At 45.2% G+C, this 18,716-nt stretch overlaps 1 protein-coding gene and 1 long non-coding RNA gene across 20 annotated transcripts in view; one reads left to right on the top strand and one right to left on the bottom strand.

The window, feature by feature from the left end:
* Positions 1–18,716, bottom strand: part of BRPF3 (bromodomain and PHD finger containing 3) — a 103,131-nt gene that overhangs the window by 39,255 nt on the left and 45,160 nt on the right. The window contains exon 1 of one of the 19 annotated variants that reach the window (XM_089918838.1): positions 4,092–4,419. The exons of the other annotated variants lie outside the window; for them this stretch is intronic. Coding sequence (XP_089774964.1) covers positions 4,092–4,296 — 205 coding nt within the window. The 5' untranslated portion in view covers positions 4,297–4,419. Of the gene's footprint in view, positions 1–4,091; positions 4,420–18,716 lie in introns of those variants that run through there. 19 annotated transcript variants of the gene reach the window in all.
* LOC149748209 (uncharacterized) overlaps positions 1,589–18,716 on the top strand; it is a 48,466-nt gene continuing 31,338 nt past the window's right edge. The window contains exons 1-2 of the long non-coding RNA XR_016394646.1: positions 1,589–3,867; positions 4,109–17,070. This is a non-coding gene — a long non-coding RNA (uncharacterized LOC149748209). The remainder of the gene's footprint in view (positions 3,868–4,108; positions 17,071–18,716) is intronic.

Genomic DNA, 18,716 nt, shown 5'->3' on the forward strand with positions numbered 1-18,716 from the left:
GAAAAGGAGGAGATGACTGCCATATATGATGTACCCCTTATTATAAGCCTATAGTGATCAAAACAGTGTGATTTGGTGCAAAAATAGACAAATTCACCAAAAGAAGAGAAGAGAGGCTCCAGAGACAGACGCTTGGGATTCTAGGAACTTGAATAAGCCAGAGGCAACATTTCAAACAAGTGTGGAAAGGGCTGCCTATAAATAGTGTGGGGTAATTCGTTATCACAATTAAAAACTTCTATTTCTACCTCAAACTAGCCACAAAATAAATTTCAGATGGATGAACTTAAATATGAAAGAGCAAAACTTTAAAACTTTTGAAAGAAAATATAGAAGTCATTGTAACAAAGAAAGATTTTAAAAAACACAAATTGTAAGTGGAAAAGATTTATTGATACATCTGACTGCATCAAAATTGAAATTTTATGAATAACAACAGACATGGTCAAATAAAAAGGCAAGTCATGGAATGGGATAAGATAGCTGCAATGTCCATAACTGACAAATGACTCATGTACAGACTATATAAAGAACATCTACAAGTTGAAGAGAAAAGGATAATGGTAGAAAAAACAGGAAAAGGTCATGAGCAGGTAAGTTACAGAAGAGGAAACACAAGTGGTCGGTAAATACATAGAGATGCTTAACATCACTAGTTATCAGGAGGTACAGATTAAATAACAAAGTAAAATGAGATATAATTTCACATTGATCAGATTGACTTAAAACTCTGCGGTCTTGGGAGTTCCCCAGTGGCCTAGTGGTTAGGATTCTGGGTTTTCACTGCCATGGCCTGGGCTCAATCCCTTGCTGGGGTACTGAGATCCTGTAAGCTGCGCAGCACGGCCAAAAAAAACAAAAACAAAAAAACTCTGCAGTCTGATAGTACCAAGGTTGATGACATTGTGGGGAAATTAGAACTCATATATGCTGCTAGTGGTTAAATTGGTACAACCACTTTGGAGAGTAATTTAGCCAAGTCTGGTTAATTTCATGTGACGTGTACCCTAGGGAAACATTCCATGTGGGCCTGGGAGACACAAACAAGGATGCCCTTTGCAGTATTGTTTATGACAACAAAAACTTGGCCGTGTCCATCAACAGAATGACTAAATGAACCGTGATACAGTCTTGATGAAATAAACACTGAAAGAGGTAAAAGAGGTAAAGAGGATTGAAGGAAGTCAGGAGACCAAGTCCTGGTTCTTGTTCTGCTTCTAACTGATGACAGGATGTTATACAAGTCACGCGTCCCTCTTCATTGAATGCTCTCCCCAGATATTATTGTGGCTCACTCCCTCCCCTCCTTCAGGTCTGTGTGCAAATTCCACCTGCTCAGAGAAGCTTCCCTGACCCTGGTATCCATACAACTAGCGTCCACGCCCCCTGACACTGCTTTGTCAAGAAGCAGAGTGGCTTAAAGGCCGGGCTAGGTTCAAACACCAGCTTTACCAAGTACTGTTTGTATCACCTTAGGCAAGTTATTTAAGCTTTCTGTGACTCAGTTTCCTCCTCTGTAAATGGAGATAATAATAGTTTTCACCTCAGAGGGTTCTTGTGAGGACTGAATGAATTAATACACCAAAGAGTTGGAACAGTGCCTGATACAGAGAAAGTGCTGGTTAGTAGTAAATTGCATGGCAGTTAAAAGGAATGAAGTACACTGGAGTGACGTCGGTCAATCTATAAACATGCTGCTGAGTGAAAAGAGCAAGTCCCACACACATGTCACCCTTCCCTCCCAATTGCACGCATGTGGCCCAGCACACGGACCAGCCCTTGGTTACATGGCCATCAGGTGTCCTTCTCATGGGTCTGAGCTCCTCTCTCCTGCTGTCCACATCGGTCACAGCCTGGCCAAGTCAGTTTTGGGCAGTATTTATTGAATCGATTGACTTGAATTAATTCTGAAAGTCCTCGAATGCCTGAGGATTAAGACGATGGTGTATTTTAACAAGTTGAACTAAAGACATGAGGAGGGTGGCAGCGATGGAGCAGGTGAGCAAACAGGTACCCGGAAAGAGAGAGACTCCCAGAGGCAGGTGTCTCCAAGGGTAGGGTTCTGTGACTCCAGGACCAGGGAGTGGGGTCCATGGTGTGACTGAAACATTAACTGCTGCATTCACAGATGTCTTGGCAAAAAAAAAAAAAAAAAAAAAGATCTAGAAGGATCCAAGCAGAGCCCTTCCACTGCTACAAGAGGGAAAGTGGGATTGGGGACAAGGGGGAGGTGAGTAGAGGCTTTTTAAAAACACTCTAGATACTTCTGCATTGTTTGAGAATTCTGTACAGTAAAGAAAGAATTTGTTACTTGTGAATTATTAGAAAAAAAAATATCTTGCACAAAAGAGGTACTCAGGGAATGGGCATTACAATTATTCTTTAAAACAGAGACAAAGACTTCCCACCCAGCGCAGATCCCCAGGCAGGAAGGGCCCCTGCTCGCACCCTTCTTCACACACTGCAGCTGGCCCTTCAGCAAGTCTCATTGGCTCTACCTTCAAAGTGCATCCTAAATCCAACCGCCTCTCACCACCCTCACTGCCCAGGCACCTGCCCTGCCCATCCCTCGTCTCAACCTACAACCTTCCCCTACTGCTCTCCTTGTCCCCTCCATCTCACTACCCCCAGCGGGCCGGGGTTCCTTAAAAACCCAGACCAGGCAGTTGACATGTACCAAGTGCTTGCCATGTGCCAGGCACTGTGACAAGCAGTTCACTCACTTGCTCCATTAACCCTTTAACAACCCCGGGAATGAGATACTAGTAGAATCTCAGCTGGAGAGATGCAGAAGCTGAGGCATCCAGTAATTTGCGCCAGGTCCACATCATGAAGGGCCAGCACTGAGATCCAATCCCTGTGGATCACATGCTCTTAGCAGCCTCCCCACTTTGCCTCCCTCCCAGCAGCCTGTGCTCCCCACTCTCCCAGAGTGAAATCAGAGCTCATACTCTGGCTACGAGGCCCCACATGACCTAGCCCCTGCCTGCCCCTCCAGCCTTATCCACCACCTCCCTCCTCGTCATCCACCACTCCCCAACCCCACAGGCTCTCCAGCTGGTCCTCCACCTAGAACAGTCTTTCCTTACTGATCTTCTAATGGCTTGTTCTCTCGTTTCACTCAGGTCTCTGCTTGAATGTCACCTCCTCCCAAATGGCCTCCCTGACACCCTTTCTAAAATAGTCCTCACTTTATTCTCTGACCCTTTTCTGCTGTAATTTTATTCATAGATCTTATCACTTCCTCATATGACATCATGAGACTACTTTTTGGATGCTTATTATGCGTCTCCTCTCTCTAGAATTTCTGTTCCATGAGGGCAGGGACTTGGTCCCCAGTGCCTGGAACAGAGGCTGGCACAGAATGGTAGTGCAGCCAATGAATAAATGCTCACCCCCTCCCCAAGCCAAGGCAGCCCAGGGCTGCTCTGGGACCAGGTCTGGGCCTGCTGTGTGGGGCTGCTTGGAATGTGCCCACTCCCCTTACACGGGATGGTGCTTCTGCCTCTGGGTGTGTGGTCCCATCCTTCCCTCTGGGCCCCCTGGACTAGTGGGGCAGGAGGCAAAGTGAGATCTCCCATATTCCTTCCCAGTTTCCCTCCTCCGCTGGCCCCTCTGGCCATCCCTCCAGCCCCAGGGCTTGCACCTCTAGCCACCTGGAAGCTGGTCTGACGAATCCATCCCCACCAAGATGATGAACATGCCAGTTTGTCCTTTGCAAGGATATTTGCATTTTAAACGAGGCTATGCAGGAGCAGCTCTTCACCCTAATGTATGACTGTGTCATGGAATAACTTCCAAGCCCAGGATGTTTGAGAGAGATACCGCTTTTCCCTCTCCCAGACCTTGGGGGAAAGGGCATGGCAGGTAAGGGTGTTGAGGGAGAGGGAGAAATGGTTCCAAGCTCACCCAGTGGGTCAGAGACTGGGACCCAGCAGACCCCAATCTCAAATGCTGTCCCACTCGACCCACCTTTCCTGCCACTCAGAAGGCCTGGCTTTGCTCCCCAAAGCACCCCCAAGCCATCCTCAGGCTCTGCTTTGTGGAATCCCTCCAGAGGCTCCCCAGGGAACCTAGAACAAAGACCTTACCCATTTCAATCCCACAGATGGCCAAGGCTGCAATCACCGCACCTGCTGACGTCCCAGCAAAGCGATGGGCCGTTTCCAGCATCCGGGGAGCCAGGTCCCGAAAGGCGTCCACCACCCCGGCCTGGTAGAAGGAGAGGAATCCACTGCCCGAGAAGGAGATGGAATGAGGGGTATCTGGGTCCCCCTTGAACACCTGTTCTTCCATCTCCCCAGCCTGGGGCCTCCAGGGGTGGGGAGGCACCCCTCAGTGCTGGCCTGCCCAAGCGCGCGCCGCCCTCTTGTCAGAACTCGCTGCCAAGACTCCCTGCCAGCCCAGAGCCTGGAATGTGGCTGTCTCTCCCCAGGCGGTTGGGACACCCATGGGTGGCTCAGGCAGCACCTGCCTGGGCCTGTTGAGCTCCGTCAGTAGTCAGCCCCAAAGCCTGGTAAAGGGCCCAGGCCCAGGACGAGGTGCAGGAAGTGCTGATGGGTGAGCAGCGCCCTGGCCCTGCACGTGCGCTGCTCAGCCTTCAGCCCTGAAGGGTTCACTCATCTGGTTGCAAAACCTCCAACGATGGTTATGGGATGGCGCCTTCCTCCCCAGCACACTGCAGTAAAGGAACTGACCTCCCACCAGGAGGACGGTATCCCCTTCCCGCAGGGGCAGGGATGCCAAGTTGGCTCTGGTTTTAGAGGGAAACACGGCTCACAGCACCCATGCCTCCACAGCGATGCCCTTCCCTGGGATCCTTCTCCAGGCTTTGTGTGATGTGTTACACAATTATTTTTATTTGTTCTTCTTACATAAGTGCCCCTTTGCTTATTCACTTTTTTATTCACATGTTAGGACTGGCCACCAGCAAAGTTGTAAAGAAAAGAGTTTTGGCTTCAGGGGCACCACCCACCACCGCCTCTCCAGCTCCCACCTTCTTTTCTCCTTGGCCCTTTACTGACACACTAACTCTTAGTCAGTGCCCTCTCTCCAAGTCCTGAATCTTTATGCTGTATCCTAAATGTCCCAGAAGAAATCAATCTGGAATCTCGACCATTCTGTTTGGGCTTCATACTGTGCACTGTTCTCACTTTGAAATGAGAAGTCTGAGATGCCAGTATTTAACCCCAAGGATGAACAGCTTGGGACGCCAGGTATGGGGGCATCTGGGTCAGGGAAGAGAGATGATTTGGAGCCCAAAGGGAGGTGGCGGGGGGACCAGGGTTAGCTCCAGGGAGCACTGGTCATGCTCCTCTGGAGCTGTGCAACGTGGCCCTGGCAAGGAGGGCCTTCCTTACAACCGGCAGATTTCACTGCCTGAGGAGGTCGCAAAGCGGCAAAGTGGCAAGATCTCCCTTCAACACCCACCCAGGCCACCTAGAGGCAAGATCAGAATTGAAATCGACACACAAAGTCCCCTGCCCAATCCCCAGTCCAGCTCCAGACTCTGTTAGGATGTGATAGCCATGCTGAACCCGCCCTGGGGAGCTCCCACCAACTCTGTCCGCCTTACTGATCCGTATTGGAATTTCACATTGGGGGCAGCGCCCAGTGATCGGTCAGGAGGGGGTTTTCTATCTCAGGTAGGTAGTTCCAAGTATATTACCTCTGTTTGAGAAGGGAACTCCTAACTAAATGTGTCTGCCACAGAGAAAATGCACGCCCGCCCGTATCTCTGTGCTTGCGTGTACGTGTGCGCATATGCACACGGGGCAGGCTCACATATGTTCACAAAGATCTGAGGCAACCGACTGGCTGGGGTGAAGGGTGGGGTGGGGCTGGGTGGAGTCCAATCAGCTTTTGCAACATTGAGACCCTGCCTCCTTCCTGGGAAATCCGGTTGGCCTGTCCAGCTCTGAGCTGGGGGTCCTGGGAGATGGGAGGGAGTGGAAGACCCATCCCCGAACTCAGACGCCTACACTTATTGGGAACAAGATAGACAAATGAGAAATAGCCAGACACCGATACAAGGCAGTCTATAATTAAGTACCAAATTGTGCAGGGCTGAGATTCCTGCCAGAAAAGTTAAGAGATGAGTGTGAGTGGTGTGGGCTGGAACCATCAGAGAAGCTATGTGGTAGAGCTCTGGGTTGGGGTGTTTGAAGAAGCTGGAAGGAGGAGGGAGGGTATTGTGGCAAGAGCAGCATGAGGTCCTTACAGAGAGGGAAGGGGTGTGATGGCAGCCAGTTACACAGGATGAAGGGCCTTGGAACAGACAGACGTGGGTTGAAGCCCATCTCTGCTATTTATAGGCAGTGTGACGTGTGGTAACTGCTCCAGGCCTCAGTTTCCCTCATCTATAAAAGGGACAATAATGCCTATGCTGTACAGGAACTGTAAAATTTAAAATATAGCTGTAAAATGCCTGGCACGTGGTGTGTCTCATTATCAAAAGTCAGAAAGGGCCAAGGCTTCTGGAACAGATGGACCTGGGAGAAAAGGTGGAGTAGAAAGATGGGGTCAGCAGATGCATTTGCATTTGCAACATGCAGGAGGAGCTAGGAGAGTTCTCAGGCAGGAGAGTCTTGGAAGGGCAATGAGAGGCTGGAGGATGAGGAAGGAGGATAGTGCTCTATCCTCCTATGGATGTTGGTGGCCAAGCCGGGGTGGCGGCTGACAAAAGATAAGTTAATGAAGCCATTGCCTCAGAGACTCTCAAGACCTGGGGACAGGTTGGATGGGCAGGATGAGTCATGGCTGATGCCTCATTTTTAGCCTGGGTGCTGGGAGGGGTGGGGCTGCCTTTGGCAGTTTTCGGAAAACTGGGACAGAGCTGGGGAAACTGGATAGATTATGAGTTTACTTTAGGACATGTCTGAGATGACAGCAGGACACTGGAGTTTTGGAGGAGAGGCAGGGAAGGCTCCAGAGACAGGGACAGAGACCCCTGCCATTGAGTAGCAGAGAAGGGTGAGTAGTTGGAGGTGGGCACAGGGTCATGTTGAAGGAAGACAACCTTGGACAGGTATGCTCCTTCCCGGTCATCTTGCTATTCCCAGTGAAATAGGAGGCAAGGCCACTTGTTCTACATGGACTGCAGGGCCTCGAGGAGGCTGGGGACCCACCACCCTTTCAAAGACAGCACTGTGTCCTGACTCGGTCCCTGGCACCTTGCTCTTCAGGCCTGGCTGTTGGATTAGGCCACAAGCAAACTAGAAATTCACGATTGCACTTAGGAAGGCCCCATTGGAACTGTTAACATGTTCCCACGCGCTGACCCTGGTGGAGTATTCTACACCTCTGAGGAGGGCTGGGGGCGGGCCGCAGGACTCGCCCATTCAGTTCCCTGGTGTTAAGTGATTGAGAAGGTTCGTCTCATTTCCTATTGTTCCTGACATGATGCTCAAAGCCCTAAGAACTCCAAGTGGATGCCATCAAGAAAGGATCACGGGGCTTCCCTCGTGGTGCAGTGGTCGGGAGTCCGCCTGCCGATGCAGGGAACGCGGGTTCGTGCCCCGGTCCGGGAAGATCCCACATGCCGCGGAGCAGCTGGGCCCGTGGGCCATGGCCGTTGCGCCTGCGCGTCCGGCGCCTGTGCTCCGCAATGGGAGGGGCCGGAACAGTGAGAGGCCCGCGTCATTCTGACATTTCTGCATTTGATTTTTAAAGTCGGCTCATAATCCTTTCAGGTGTTTTACACTAAGTTAATGCTACTCATATGACTCATCAGCCTCTGAGGAAATCACATGCAAGAAGCTGAGACTGCTTGTCACACACAATTCCAACAAGACAACCCCAAAGGAACTTACAGAAGAGCCTAGAGTTTCCCTAAATATAACATAAGTGAGACCACTCAGGACACATCTCACAGGGAAAAAGACGGCATTGAGATTCTGGGTTAGCTTTTCATTGATGGTGCACCCCGCTTTACTTAAATCTTGTAAAATGTTTATTGAGTGAAGAACGTGGTTGTTTCTCGATGTGAGAGGGTATGAAGGTCACAGCACCGCCCATGAGTAATCTTGCCAATAGTGTTTAACCTGAATCTAAGGGAGGCCTAACTTCCGGTTACTGTGAATACAGAGTATGAAGGAACAAATTAAATGATGCCAGGTGAAAACAAAGACAGGACTTTCCTGGCGGTCCAGTGGTTAAGACTCTGCACTCCCAAAGCAGGGGTTGCAGGTTCGATCCCTGGTCAGGGAACCAGGATCCTGCATGCTGTGCCACGTGGCCAAAAAAAAAAGAAACGGAAACAAAAACAAAGTGAAACTGGGAGAAGGGCTGGTAGATAACTTGTTACTACACAGCAGCCATTCCCGGCCCACCGTTCCTTGCCCACTTCCCTACAGAGCAGGGGAAAGGTTAGATACTCGATTTCCAAGTCTCCCTTGCAGCTAGAGTCCATCATAAGACCCAGTTTTGGCCAATGAGAAGTAAGGGTGAATCTGCTGGGTGGCTCCCAACAAAGGTTTTCCTCCTTGATAAAAGGAGAAAGGTACCTAAGGAGAGCCCCTTTCACCCCATCCCCCTTTCTTCCTGCCTGAGGATGGCGCTACGGCAGCCATCTTGTACCCATCAGGGGAAACAGGCAGCCACGCTGAGTGTATTAGTTATCTATGGCCGTGTCACAAATTACCTCAAAATTCAGTTCCTTCAAATAACAAATGTTTATGATCTTACACAGTTTCCAAGCATTAGGAACCCAGAAATGGATTAATTCCAGGCTCGGGGTCTCTCATTAGGTTGTAGTCAAGCTGACAGCTAGGGTTGCAATCATCTCAAGGGTCATTGGGGTGGAACAGTCCACTTCCAAACACACTCTCATGGTTGCTGGTAGGCATCAGTTCTTAGCTGGCTATTGATAGAAAGCTTCAGTGCCTCACCACATGGTCCTCTCCACTGGGCTGCTCACAAGATGACAGCTTGCTTTTCCCAGAGTGAGATGTGCAAGGGAGTGAGAGAGAATAAGAGAGATAGAGAGTGTGAACCCCCAATGGAAGCCATAGTCTTTTTATAACACTGTGAGAAGTGATAACCATCCCTTCTGCCATATTCACACCCCTCCTACATTTTGCTAGGCTTGGTCTATGTGACCAGAAAGTGGGGATTCTTAAGGGACAATTTGGAGGCTGGCTACTTCACTGAGGATAGCAGAAGAGAGAGAAAGAAAGAGTCTGGGTCCTTGAGGAGATTGTTGAGTGACTGTACCAACCCCCAAACCATTTGTACCCTTCCTGTTATATCAGATAATTGAATGCCTTTATTGTTGAAGCCACTGTGCATTTGATATTTGCTGCTGAAAACCTCAGGACTAACGCAAGGACTATTCAGTATTTCTAGTAAAATGTAGAATTATCATCTTGAGACGAACAAATAAAAACTAGTTCTTTGTTTTTAGGAAAAATTAAAGAAATACTTTAAGGTATAGTTTATTATAGCTGAAATCTGATTCATAAAAATTCTGAAAAATTCAATCTGAAAATTTCAGAAGAATTTTATTATACCTTTTAGAAATTGTTTACCAACTATTACTTCTGTTAGAATAGAATATTTTTCTCTTCCTTATTCCTCCTGAAAAACAAGTGAGGTTCTGCTCATTAATTGAACAGCTCTCTAATATAGCACTCGACTTTTGAGGTCTGTGACTTAATTTTTGAATACTTGATCAACATATATGTATATCCTCTGTGGGGTGCAAGTGTTTACACCTTTTCTAAAAAGTCAGTAATTAAAAAAAAAAAAAGACAAGGCGAGAGGAGAAAATTTGACACTCTTGAGATGGGGACAGAGCTTGCTAGCACCCTGTCATGTTGTCCTTTTACATGACCTTGAGATCATTCATGCAGCCTAAATCACATCTTATTCTCATTACGAAACAGCTTAATCATACAGTAAAGTACTGAAAATAGAATAGCAAACAACCATGTACCTACCTGACAGATTGAACTAATCTTAACATTTCATCACATTTTGGACAAATACTTGCTTGGTTTTAAAGAAATGAAACATCATAGGTAGAGGTGAAACCTCCTTCAAACTCTTTCCTAATTTTACCCCCACTCTCCCTCCCATGGGAAAACCATGTCCCAGATTGGAGAGAGTCTTTCCCTTCCATGTTTTTATATTTTTATTACATGAATATGTTTTATAAACAATATATAGTATTGTTTTATAAATATTTTAAATTTCACATAAGCAAACACATTGACTTATTCTGCAATTTGCTGTTTTCATTCAGCGTTGAGATACATGGCTCTGGTCTTTTCCATGTTACTCCTTTGGTAAACTATTATGAGACCATGGGCAACATATTCATTATTCTCTTACTGATGGACATTCAGGTTGCTTCCATTGTTTTACTATAACCAACAATGCTACCGTGAGAACCCTTTTATACATCTCCCTTTAAATCATATGGGAATTTCTCAAGGTCACAATGTGGATATACCAGCTGTAGCCATGGGATTTTAATTTATGGAGGTAACTGAGTGGTGACATGGAGAAGCTAATGCCAATGAAAGAAAATTTTTATTATTTACACCCTGATTCACTAGGGCTTGCCATGCCATGCAGGGCTATATGGGGAAGCACCAGGTTTGGTCAGGAGGCAGACGGGATGAGGGGAAAGCATGGCCCTGAAACTTGTTTGTGTTTTCTGCAAGAAAGGCAAGGCAGGGCAGAGAAACAGCTTAGGACTGGCTGATTTAAATAGTGTCAGCAGGCTCTGGACTATAGAGGTGGTCTCAGGTTGTCTGGAACCTAGTCCTGGGTGATTAGGGCAGAGGAATATTGCTTCCTGGAGTTTAACAGCCAGATAAAGGAGGTGGTTCAGAGTAAGGGCTCTGGATTGGTTACTTTGCTATGAAAGGTGTGCTTTGAGCCCTTTGCTATCACTAAGAATTGGTTAACCCTGGGAGGGGTGGTCTCTCCCCAGTCAGGTAGGCCAAATGCCAGACCATCAAGAATACACACACACACACACACACACACACACACACACACAAGAATACACACAACAGGAAAATAGGGCACTTCTTCAATTTGACCAGTTGTTGCCAAATTGCTCTCTGGAGTGGTTGTGCCATTTTACACTCCCAGACAATAAGACATCTAATTGCTTCCCTTCTCTTGGTATTACCAGATTTTTTAAATGTTGCCAATCGGAAGGGTGTGGACACCATCTTATTGTTGTTTCACTGATGTTTTCCTGATTATTTACGAGGCTAGGCGTCATTTCATATGTTCATTGTCCTTCCTCTTCTCTGAATTGCTTATTCTTAGCCTTTCCCCATTGGGGTGAGGACAGCGTTTGCCTTCTGTTATTAATGTGTAGACATTGATACTAATAATAGCTCCATTGAATGCATTGCAAATATCCTCTCCCAGTTTGTGGCTTGTCTTTTAACTTTTTTATGATGTCTCTATGGTACAGAAGTTTAAAATTTTAATGTAGTAAAATGTATCATTCTTTTCCTTTATGGTTTATATGCTTGTGTGTTTAAGTCATAAAGATGCCCTCTCATATAAAATAGAGTCTTGGTTATTTTAAATGATTTAACCATCAAGCCTAAGCTATTTGTTCAGTCTCTAGTGAAAAACTGCAGTCTGGTGGGCTGTTTGGCACCATCTGTTTTAAAATAAATGCTTGTAGGAATTTATCCTGCAGAAATATGCACAGGAGTCCCCCCAGAACCCCAGTATATGCACAGGGTTGTTAAATACAGCACCAGTTGTAATAGCAAAAATCTAGAAGTAACCTAAGTATCTCTCAGTGGAAAGTTAGTTAAATTAATTCTGGTATATATTCATTTACCACATAATGTAATTCTCTGCAGCCATAGAAAAGAATAAGGGAGATCTGGATGTGTTCATATGGAAAGTTCTCCAAGATATATTGGTAAATGGGAAAAATAAAAATTAAAAAAAAAAACCCCAAGGCTCCAAATAATAAATATGCTACCATTTATGTCAAAAATGGAAAAAAAATTCCCTATGTGTATGCACGTAAAATTTCAGAAACAAAACTACTCACAGTGGCTACTTCTGAGGAGGACCAGGGTTTGAGGGTGTGAGGGAAACCCATTTTTCATTGCCAATCTTTCCTGTTTTCCTTGTTACTTCCATTACAGTAAACAAAGAAGAATTGCTGTAGGTGGTCCCCATTGCTGTAAGTTGCTATTTGTTTTGGCATTTGAAATATTCTGAGGTGAAGAGAAGAAATTGAATTATTAGAAATGGGGCAGGAGACTGGGCATCATTGGGACAGATTTGATTACATGTGTTCTGCAGCTGGGTCTGAAGGCATAAGGGGCAGTGCTTGCAGCAACGTGCTGGTTGATGAGATCCAGGCTTGCCTTTGTCTAGGGGAGTGGGCAGTTGTCTGGGAACCAGGGGGAAGTGGTTGGGAGAAGCAGGGAATGAGAGGGAAGAGGGATGGAAGGTTGGGGCAGGTCTGAGCCAGTTGGATTCGCCTAGGTCCCTACTGTCTGAGTCTTGCGGTCTGGGCCACCGTAGGCTCTGAGTCCCCTTGCACTGTCTGGCTGCAGGGTGGGAAGAGGCTCTGCACCCCCTCCCCCAGTGGAGGAGGAGAGCTCCCACCTCAAAAGTACTGGTAGGCAATTCTCTGGAGAGGGAGAAAAGCCAGGCTCAACCTAGGAAAATGCTCATCCAATAAATGGGAATTAAAGGCACCCCGAGTTTATCCTTGTTGAGATTTAAGAAGGGAGAGGGATTGGGCCGGCATTCACAGAACAAAGACAAATTGTACCCCAGGGTTGAGTCCAATGACCTTCCTCAGGACAGTACAGTGTAGGTGGTCAGGGACCTGGGTGGTCTGGGTTTAAATCATAGCTATGTTGATTCCAAGTTACTTAACATCTCAGTGCCTTAGTTTTCTTATGTATGGGAAAATAATACCTCCTAAAGGGTGGTCCTAGTATATGGTAAGTGCTTACAAAGTATTAACCATTGTAATTCTTTATTTATCACCTCTGTAAATTCACGTAACTGGCATCCTGGGCAGTGACATTGTCGGCACTGGGGGTTGGATCTGTATCTGAGGTGGATGCATGTTAACCAAGCTCACAAGCCTGATGAATAAGCTGTAACCAACTCATTCATTCACACCGGCCAGTGCTTGTAGGCGGATCTGTCGCCACCCTGATCTCTCTTTTCCCCATGTGGGATCCCCGACTATACTCAGAGGCCCCTTGATGGATTGGGGACACTTCTGTGCTCTTATTCATTTCCCTGGCTACTCCCGCTGTGTGACTGTCAGCCCCATGTGGGAGGGCACTTTGGTACACTGGAGGATGGCAACTCATGGTTGTCAAATAAATACTTGCTGAATGACTAAATGGTCATCACATGTTCCGTGTCATAACCAAACACTGGAAACAACCTAAATGCCCAACAACAGGGAGTTGTTATTAAATTGTGGTGCAGTCACCCCACAAAACCAGTCATCGAGAAGGATAATTATAGCAATTGTATAGAAAGATAGAGAAATGCTTGTGATGTAATCTTAGCAAAACAAATCAGAATGGTCTTGGCATGATGTGGATCAATCTTGATATTTTGTTAAGTGAAAAAGCAAGATCCTGGAAAAAGAGTGTGAGATGATGCCATTCATGTAAAAAAGGGGGCAAAAAATAAAAGACTTCACTTGCAGCTCTAAGCACAAAATACCTCTGACCAGCAAACAAGTGACTGAAAACACCTGGGCCTCTAGGGCGGGGACAGAGAGGTGGACATTTGGGAACAAGTCACTGACAACTTTTCTACCCTCTGAATGTTGAACCAGGTGAGCATGTTTCTGATTCAAAAAATCAAATAATTTAAAACACTTCCTGGTATATAGCAAAGTAAAATAGATTGATATTTTTTTTCCTACTATATTCCTCAACTCTAAGGCACAATTCTAACCCACATTTTAAAGTTTCCGTTACCAGAATATATCTCAATCAATGGGCATTCTTAATAGGTTCTTGTGGTGGTTTTTTTTTCCCCCTAAAAAGCTTTTACTAAATCAATGCTGAGGCTTAAATTTGATGGTATTTTAGAACCAAGGAAATATAGTACAGAAAGATGTGTCATCTAGAAAGGAACTATAACAATAAAAACCATTGTGTGGTGGGATTGTGGGGATCTTCCTTTCTCAGAATGGTCCTTACTGGTAATTTTACATCACCTTTTCAATAGTTTTTTAAAAACATATTTTAAACTGTTTTCAGGAGAGAATAAATGTTTTTAGAGGGAAGCATCCCCCAGTACTGGGGTATAGAGAACCTGCCAAGCAGTAAACCCATGAAAATCACCACTTCCTCAACTTAGTTTAAATAATTATCAGAGCAAAGCTCTGGGCCCTAACTTAAGCTATGGTTACAAGGAGAGACCCATTGTCCTTGGATTTTTCCTGAGATACTTACCTTCCAGGAACAGTTTGTCAAACCTGAGACAACACTTACTTGGCCACCATGGGTGTCTATTTCAGCAATCGGCTCAGACCTTGAGCTTTGATCATATAACATGTGGGATACACTAACAACGCTCCATACTGATGACTTGAAGTCTGTCAGGAATCGACTATTAGTAAATTTCATGTTTGCAGATTGCTGCAAACCCTTGTTACTCAAAGTGTGGCGTATGAACCAGCATCAGCAGAATCTCATGTCCCAGACCTACTGAACCTAAGATCCACAGTTTAACAAGACTCCCAGGTGATTCACATGCACATTAGAGTTTGAGAAGAACTACTGTAAACTGTAAATTGCAATATAGATGTTAGCTGCATTATTATTAATGAAAACAAAAAGTGAATAATAATAATTTCTTAATCTGTTTTCAGAGACCTTCACGTTATCACCTCATTTGGTTTTTATAGCAATACTATAGCAAGAGTTAGAGGGTTTTTTTGTTTGGGAGGTTTTTTTTTGGCTGCATTGGGTCTTTGTCACTGCGCGGGGCTTTCTTTAGTTGCAGCGAGCAAGGGCTGCTCTTCGTTGCGGTGCGGGTGCTTCTCATTGTGGCGGCTTCTCTTGTTGTGGAGCACGGGCTCTAGGCGCGCCGGCTTCAGTAGTTGTGGCTCGCGGGCTCTAGAGCGCAGGCTCAGTAGTTGTGGCGCACTGGCTTAGCTGCTCCGCGACATGTGGGATCTTCCCGGACCAGAGCTCGAACCTGTGTCTCCTGCATTGGCAGAAGGATTCTTAACCACTGTGCCACCAGGGAAGCCCCAGAGTTTTAGAGTTTTTAAACCCCGGTTTATAGAAGAGGAAATGAGATTCAGAGAAGTAAAGGGAAACTTATTATATTGAGTTTTGATGAGTCCTGTAGTTAGGAAAAAGGTTGCCAATTCATTGTTCAGGAACTCTTGTGATTTTTCAATGATGCAGATATTTGATGTCTAGCCAAACTGGGAGGTAAACAATAAATGCTGGAGAGGGTGTAGAGAAAAGGAAACCCTCCTGCACTGTTGGTGGGAATGTAAACTGGTACAGCTACTGTGGAGAACAGTATGGAGATTCCTTAGAAAACTAAAAATAGAACTACCATATGATCCAGCAATCCCACTCCTGGACATATATCCAGAGAAAACCATAATTCCAAAAGATACATACACCCCAATGTTCATTGAAGCACTATTTACAATAGCCAGGACATGGAAGCAACCTAAATGTCCATCAACAGAAGAATGGATAAAGAAGATGTGGTACATAGATACAATGGAATATTACTCGGCCATAAAAAAGGATGAAATAATGCCATTTGCAGCAACATGGATGGACCTAGAGATTGTCATACTGAGTGAAGTAAGTCAGACAGAGAAAGACATATATGATATTGCTTATATGTGGAATCTAAAAAAAAAAGGCTACAAATGGGAGGTAGGCTCCTGCCATCCCTTTGAACATCCTTTTCCAGTCTCTGCTAGGATTGTGCTTCTCTCTCAATGCCCAGGACCGTCCTCTCTCTCAGGAGGAGACAGATGACAGTCCAGTTCACGTGGCTAGCCCCTCTTGTCTGCCTATCTGGGGCCCAAAGTGGTCTCAGCCTCTGTGGGGGGGGAAGGGGGGTAAGGGGGTCTGAGCCCAAGGCTGAGAGTTAAGTAGACTCAACAGCCAGTATAACAGGTTGCTGGTCTGGGAAGCCAGATAGGCCCTTACATCAGCCCTGCAAGGAGTTTTTAATTCTAACTCCAATTAGTATGGCCCATTCTAATCAGAGGACCAAGACCAGGATGAGATTAGGCTGTGCTTGAAAATAATTCAGGATTAGTGAGAAAAGAATAGAAACATTTATTTCTCAAGAAACCTAATTATTATTTAAACCTAAGAGTTTACTTTTTAAAAACATATCATCACGTCGAATTATTTACTTGGCTATTTAATGGTTACTTTGTTTAGCTCTTTGATGAAGGGTTGGAGTTCTGTTTCAAGAAAAGATGAGGAAGCATATTGCTTTCTAGCTCAGTTAACTATATCTCCAACTTAAGCCATGTATTCAGACCATATGAGCTCAGAACAGGAGCAGCCCACCCTGACTATTAGGAACCTAAGATGAAAAAGAGAGTCCTGAGGGCGAAGCTCACAAGGTGAAAATAGCCATAATACATACTAAGTTCTTCCTGAGTCAGGTGATCCAGTTTTTCATTTTTCATGTTAAATAAAAATCTCATGTGCAATGATAGAAGCATTTTGGAGGGCAATTTGGCTATTTACCAAGAATTATAGCAGCTGTGTCTTGGGTGAGGCTCACTGCTTTCAATATTTCTTTGAATGAGTTATTCCATTCCTGAAAATTTATCCTCAGGAAATAATGTAAGGCATAGAAAAACTCTAGCCAAAAGAGCTCACCACAGCACTATTTTAATTTTTTTTTTTTTCTATTTTTTGGCCATGCTGTGTGGCAGCATGCGGGATCTTAGTTCCCCGACCAGGGATTGAACCTGCGCCCCCTGCAATGGAAGCACAGCATCTTAACCACTGGACCACCAGGGAAGTCCCACAAGAGCACTATTTTAGGTATTCAAGCATTGAAAACCCATAGCATCTGAGAGCAAGGAAATAGGTAAATGACCTACAGCGTATCTACCTAATGATTTATTAAGTAGCCATATTTTAAATGATGCTTACATTTGAAGTACATCTGGTATTGAACTGGATTGTCCCTCTATTGCCTTTCATCTACTATGTGAAATTGGTTGAAACAAAGTTAAAAATGAGAGTTTTAAGACAAAGACTATTTGTAAAGTACTAGCTATAAAATTTGGTCTAAGATATGTTAGGAAGGGTCTGCCCAGACTATCATCATCTTCTTTAGCCATCCAAGCCCAAAGTCCAGCCATTCTTCAAGTCCTGTGCTGCCTCCTCATCCCTCCCTCCTCACAGCTCCTACAGTACACATTGGCCCGTGATAGGCTACCTCGTGCAGTTGGTGTTTTCATTCAGTATGTATCTCTCTCACTGGGATCCTTGACATCAGTGACTGGGTTTTAAACCTCTTTTATTCCGCACAGCACACAGCTCAACCCCTGCACCCAATCAGTCACGAGTCCTATTGATTTTACTTCCAAGCTTTCCTCAGCTCTATCTTTTCCTCTCTATCCTTTCAACTAAGTCTCATCTCTCACATCGGCTCCTGCCACATTGTAGCAATCAATACTGTATCAGTTATGGTGCTTTAGGCTGCAAGTAACAGAAAAGTCAATGTGGAGTAGCTTACACAATGAGGAAAGTCTGTCCTTTCTATTTAAGAGAAAAGCCCTTTCCAGAAAGCCCCCCAGAAGACTCTCCCTCGGGGTCCACTAGCCAGCACTGGGTCACACATTCATGCTTTAGCTGGAGGGGAGGCTGGGAAAGCCATCATTTGGCAGTTTCAATCTCAATAATGGGATGCAGGCTCTGCCAGCAGGAATGAGAAGAGCGTGAAGAGGGTAGGGAACCAATAGTGTCAGCCCCAAACTTCCTGCCTTGGGTGTCCCCACCCCTTTAATCCATTCCCAACACTGCCACTATTAATTCACTCATTCATTTAATTAATTATTCATTCACTGTATTAGTCAGGTTTGGCTAGTTTATGTTCCAGCAACAAACAGCAAGGGAGAAGAGAGAGCACAGAGATCGGCACCGGCTTTTACCTGCTTCCGCCTAAAATGGACCTATGTTTCACCCATCATCCCCCAACCCCCCTCCCCACAACCATTAGTCTGTTCTCTGTATCTATGAATCTGTTTCTGTTTCATTATGTTTGTTTGTTTTGTTTTTAGAGTCATCATATGGTATTTGTCTTTCTCTGTTTGACTTACTTCATTTAGCATAATACCCTCTAGGTCCATCTATGTTATCACAAATGGCAAGATTTCATTCTTTTTTATCCATTCATCTATTGATGGACACTTAGGTTGCTTCCATATCTTGGCTGTTGTAAATTATGCTGCAGTGAACACAGGGGTGCATGTATCTTTCTAAATTAGTGGGTTTGTTTTCTTTGGATAAACACTCAGAAGTAGAATTGCTGGTTCATATGGTAGTTATATTTTTAATTTTTTGAGGAATCTCCATATTCTTTTCCTTAGTGGTTGTATTCATTTACATTCCCACCAACAGTGCATGAAGGTTCCCTTTTCGATTCTGCTTACATTTCATTGGCTAAAGCAAGTCCTGTGGCCACACTTAACTTCAAAAGGGCACAGAAGTGAGATCATCCTTCATGCA

The sequence above is a fragment of the Delphinapterus leucas genome, chromosome 10 (assembly GCF_059928025.1).
Source record: "Delphinapterus leucas isolate spDelLeu-1000000601 "Yukka" chromosome 10, BTC_Dleu_Yukka2, whole genome shotgun sequence".
Lineage (NCBI taxonomy): Eukaryota > Metazoa > Chordata > Mammalia > Artiodactyla > Monodontidae > Delphinapterus > Delphinapterus leucas.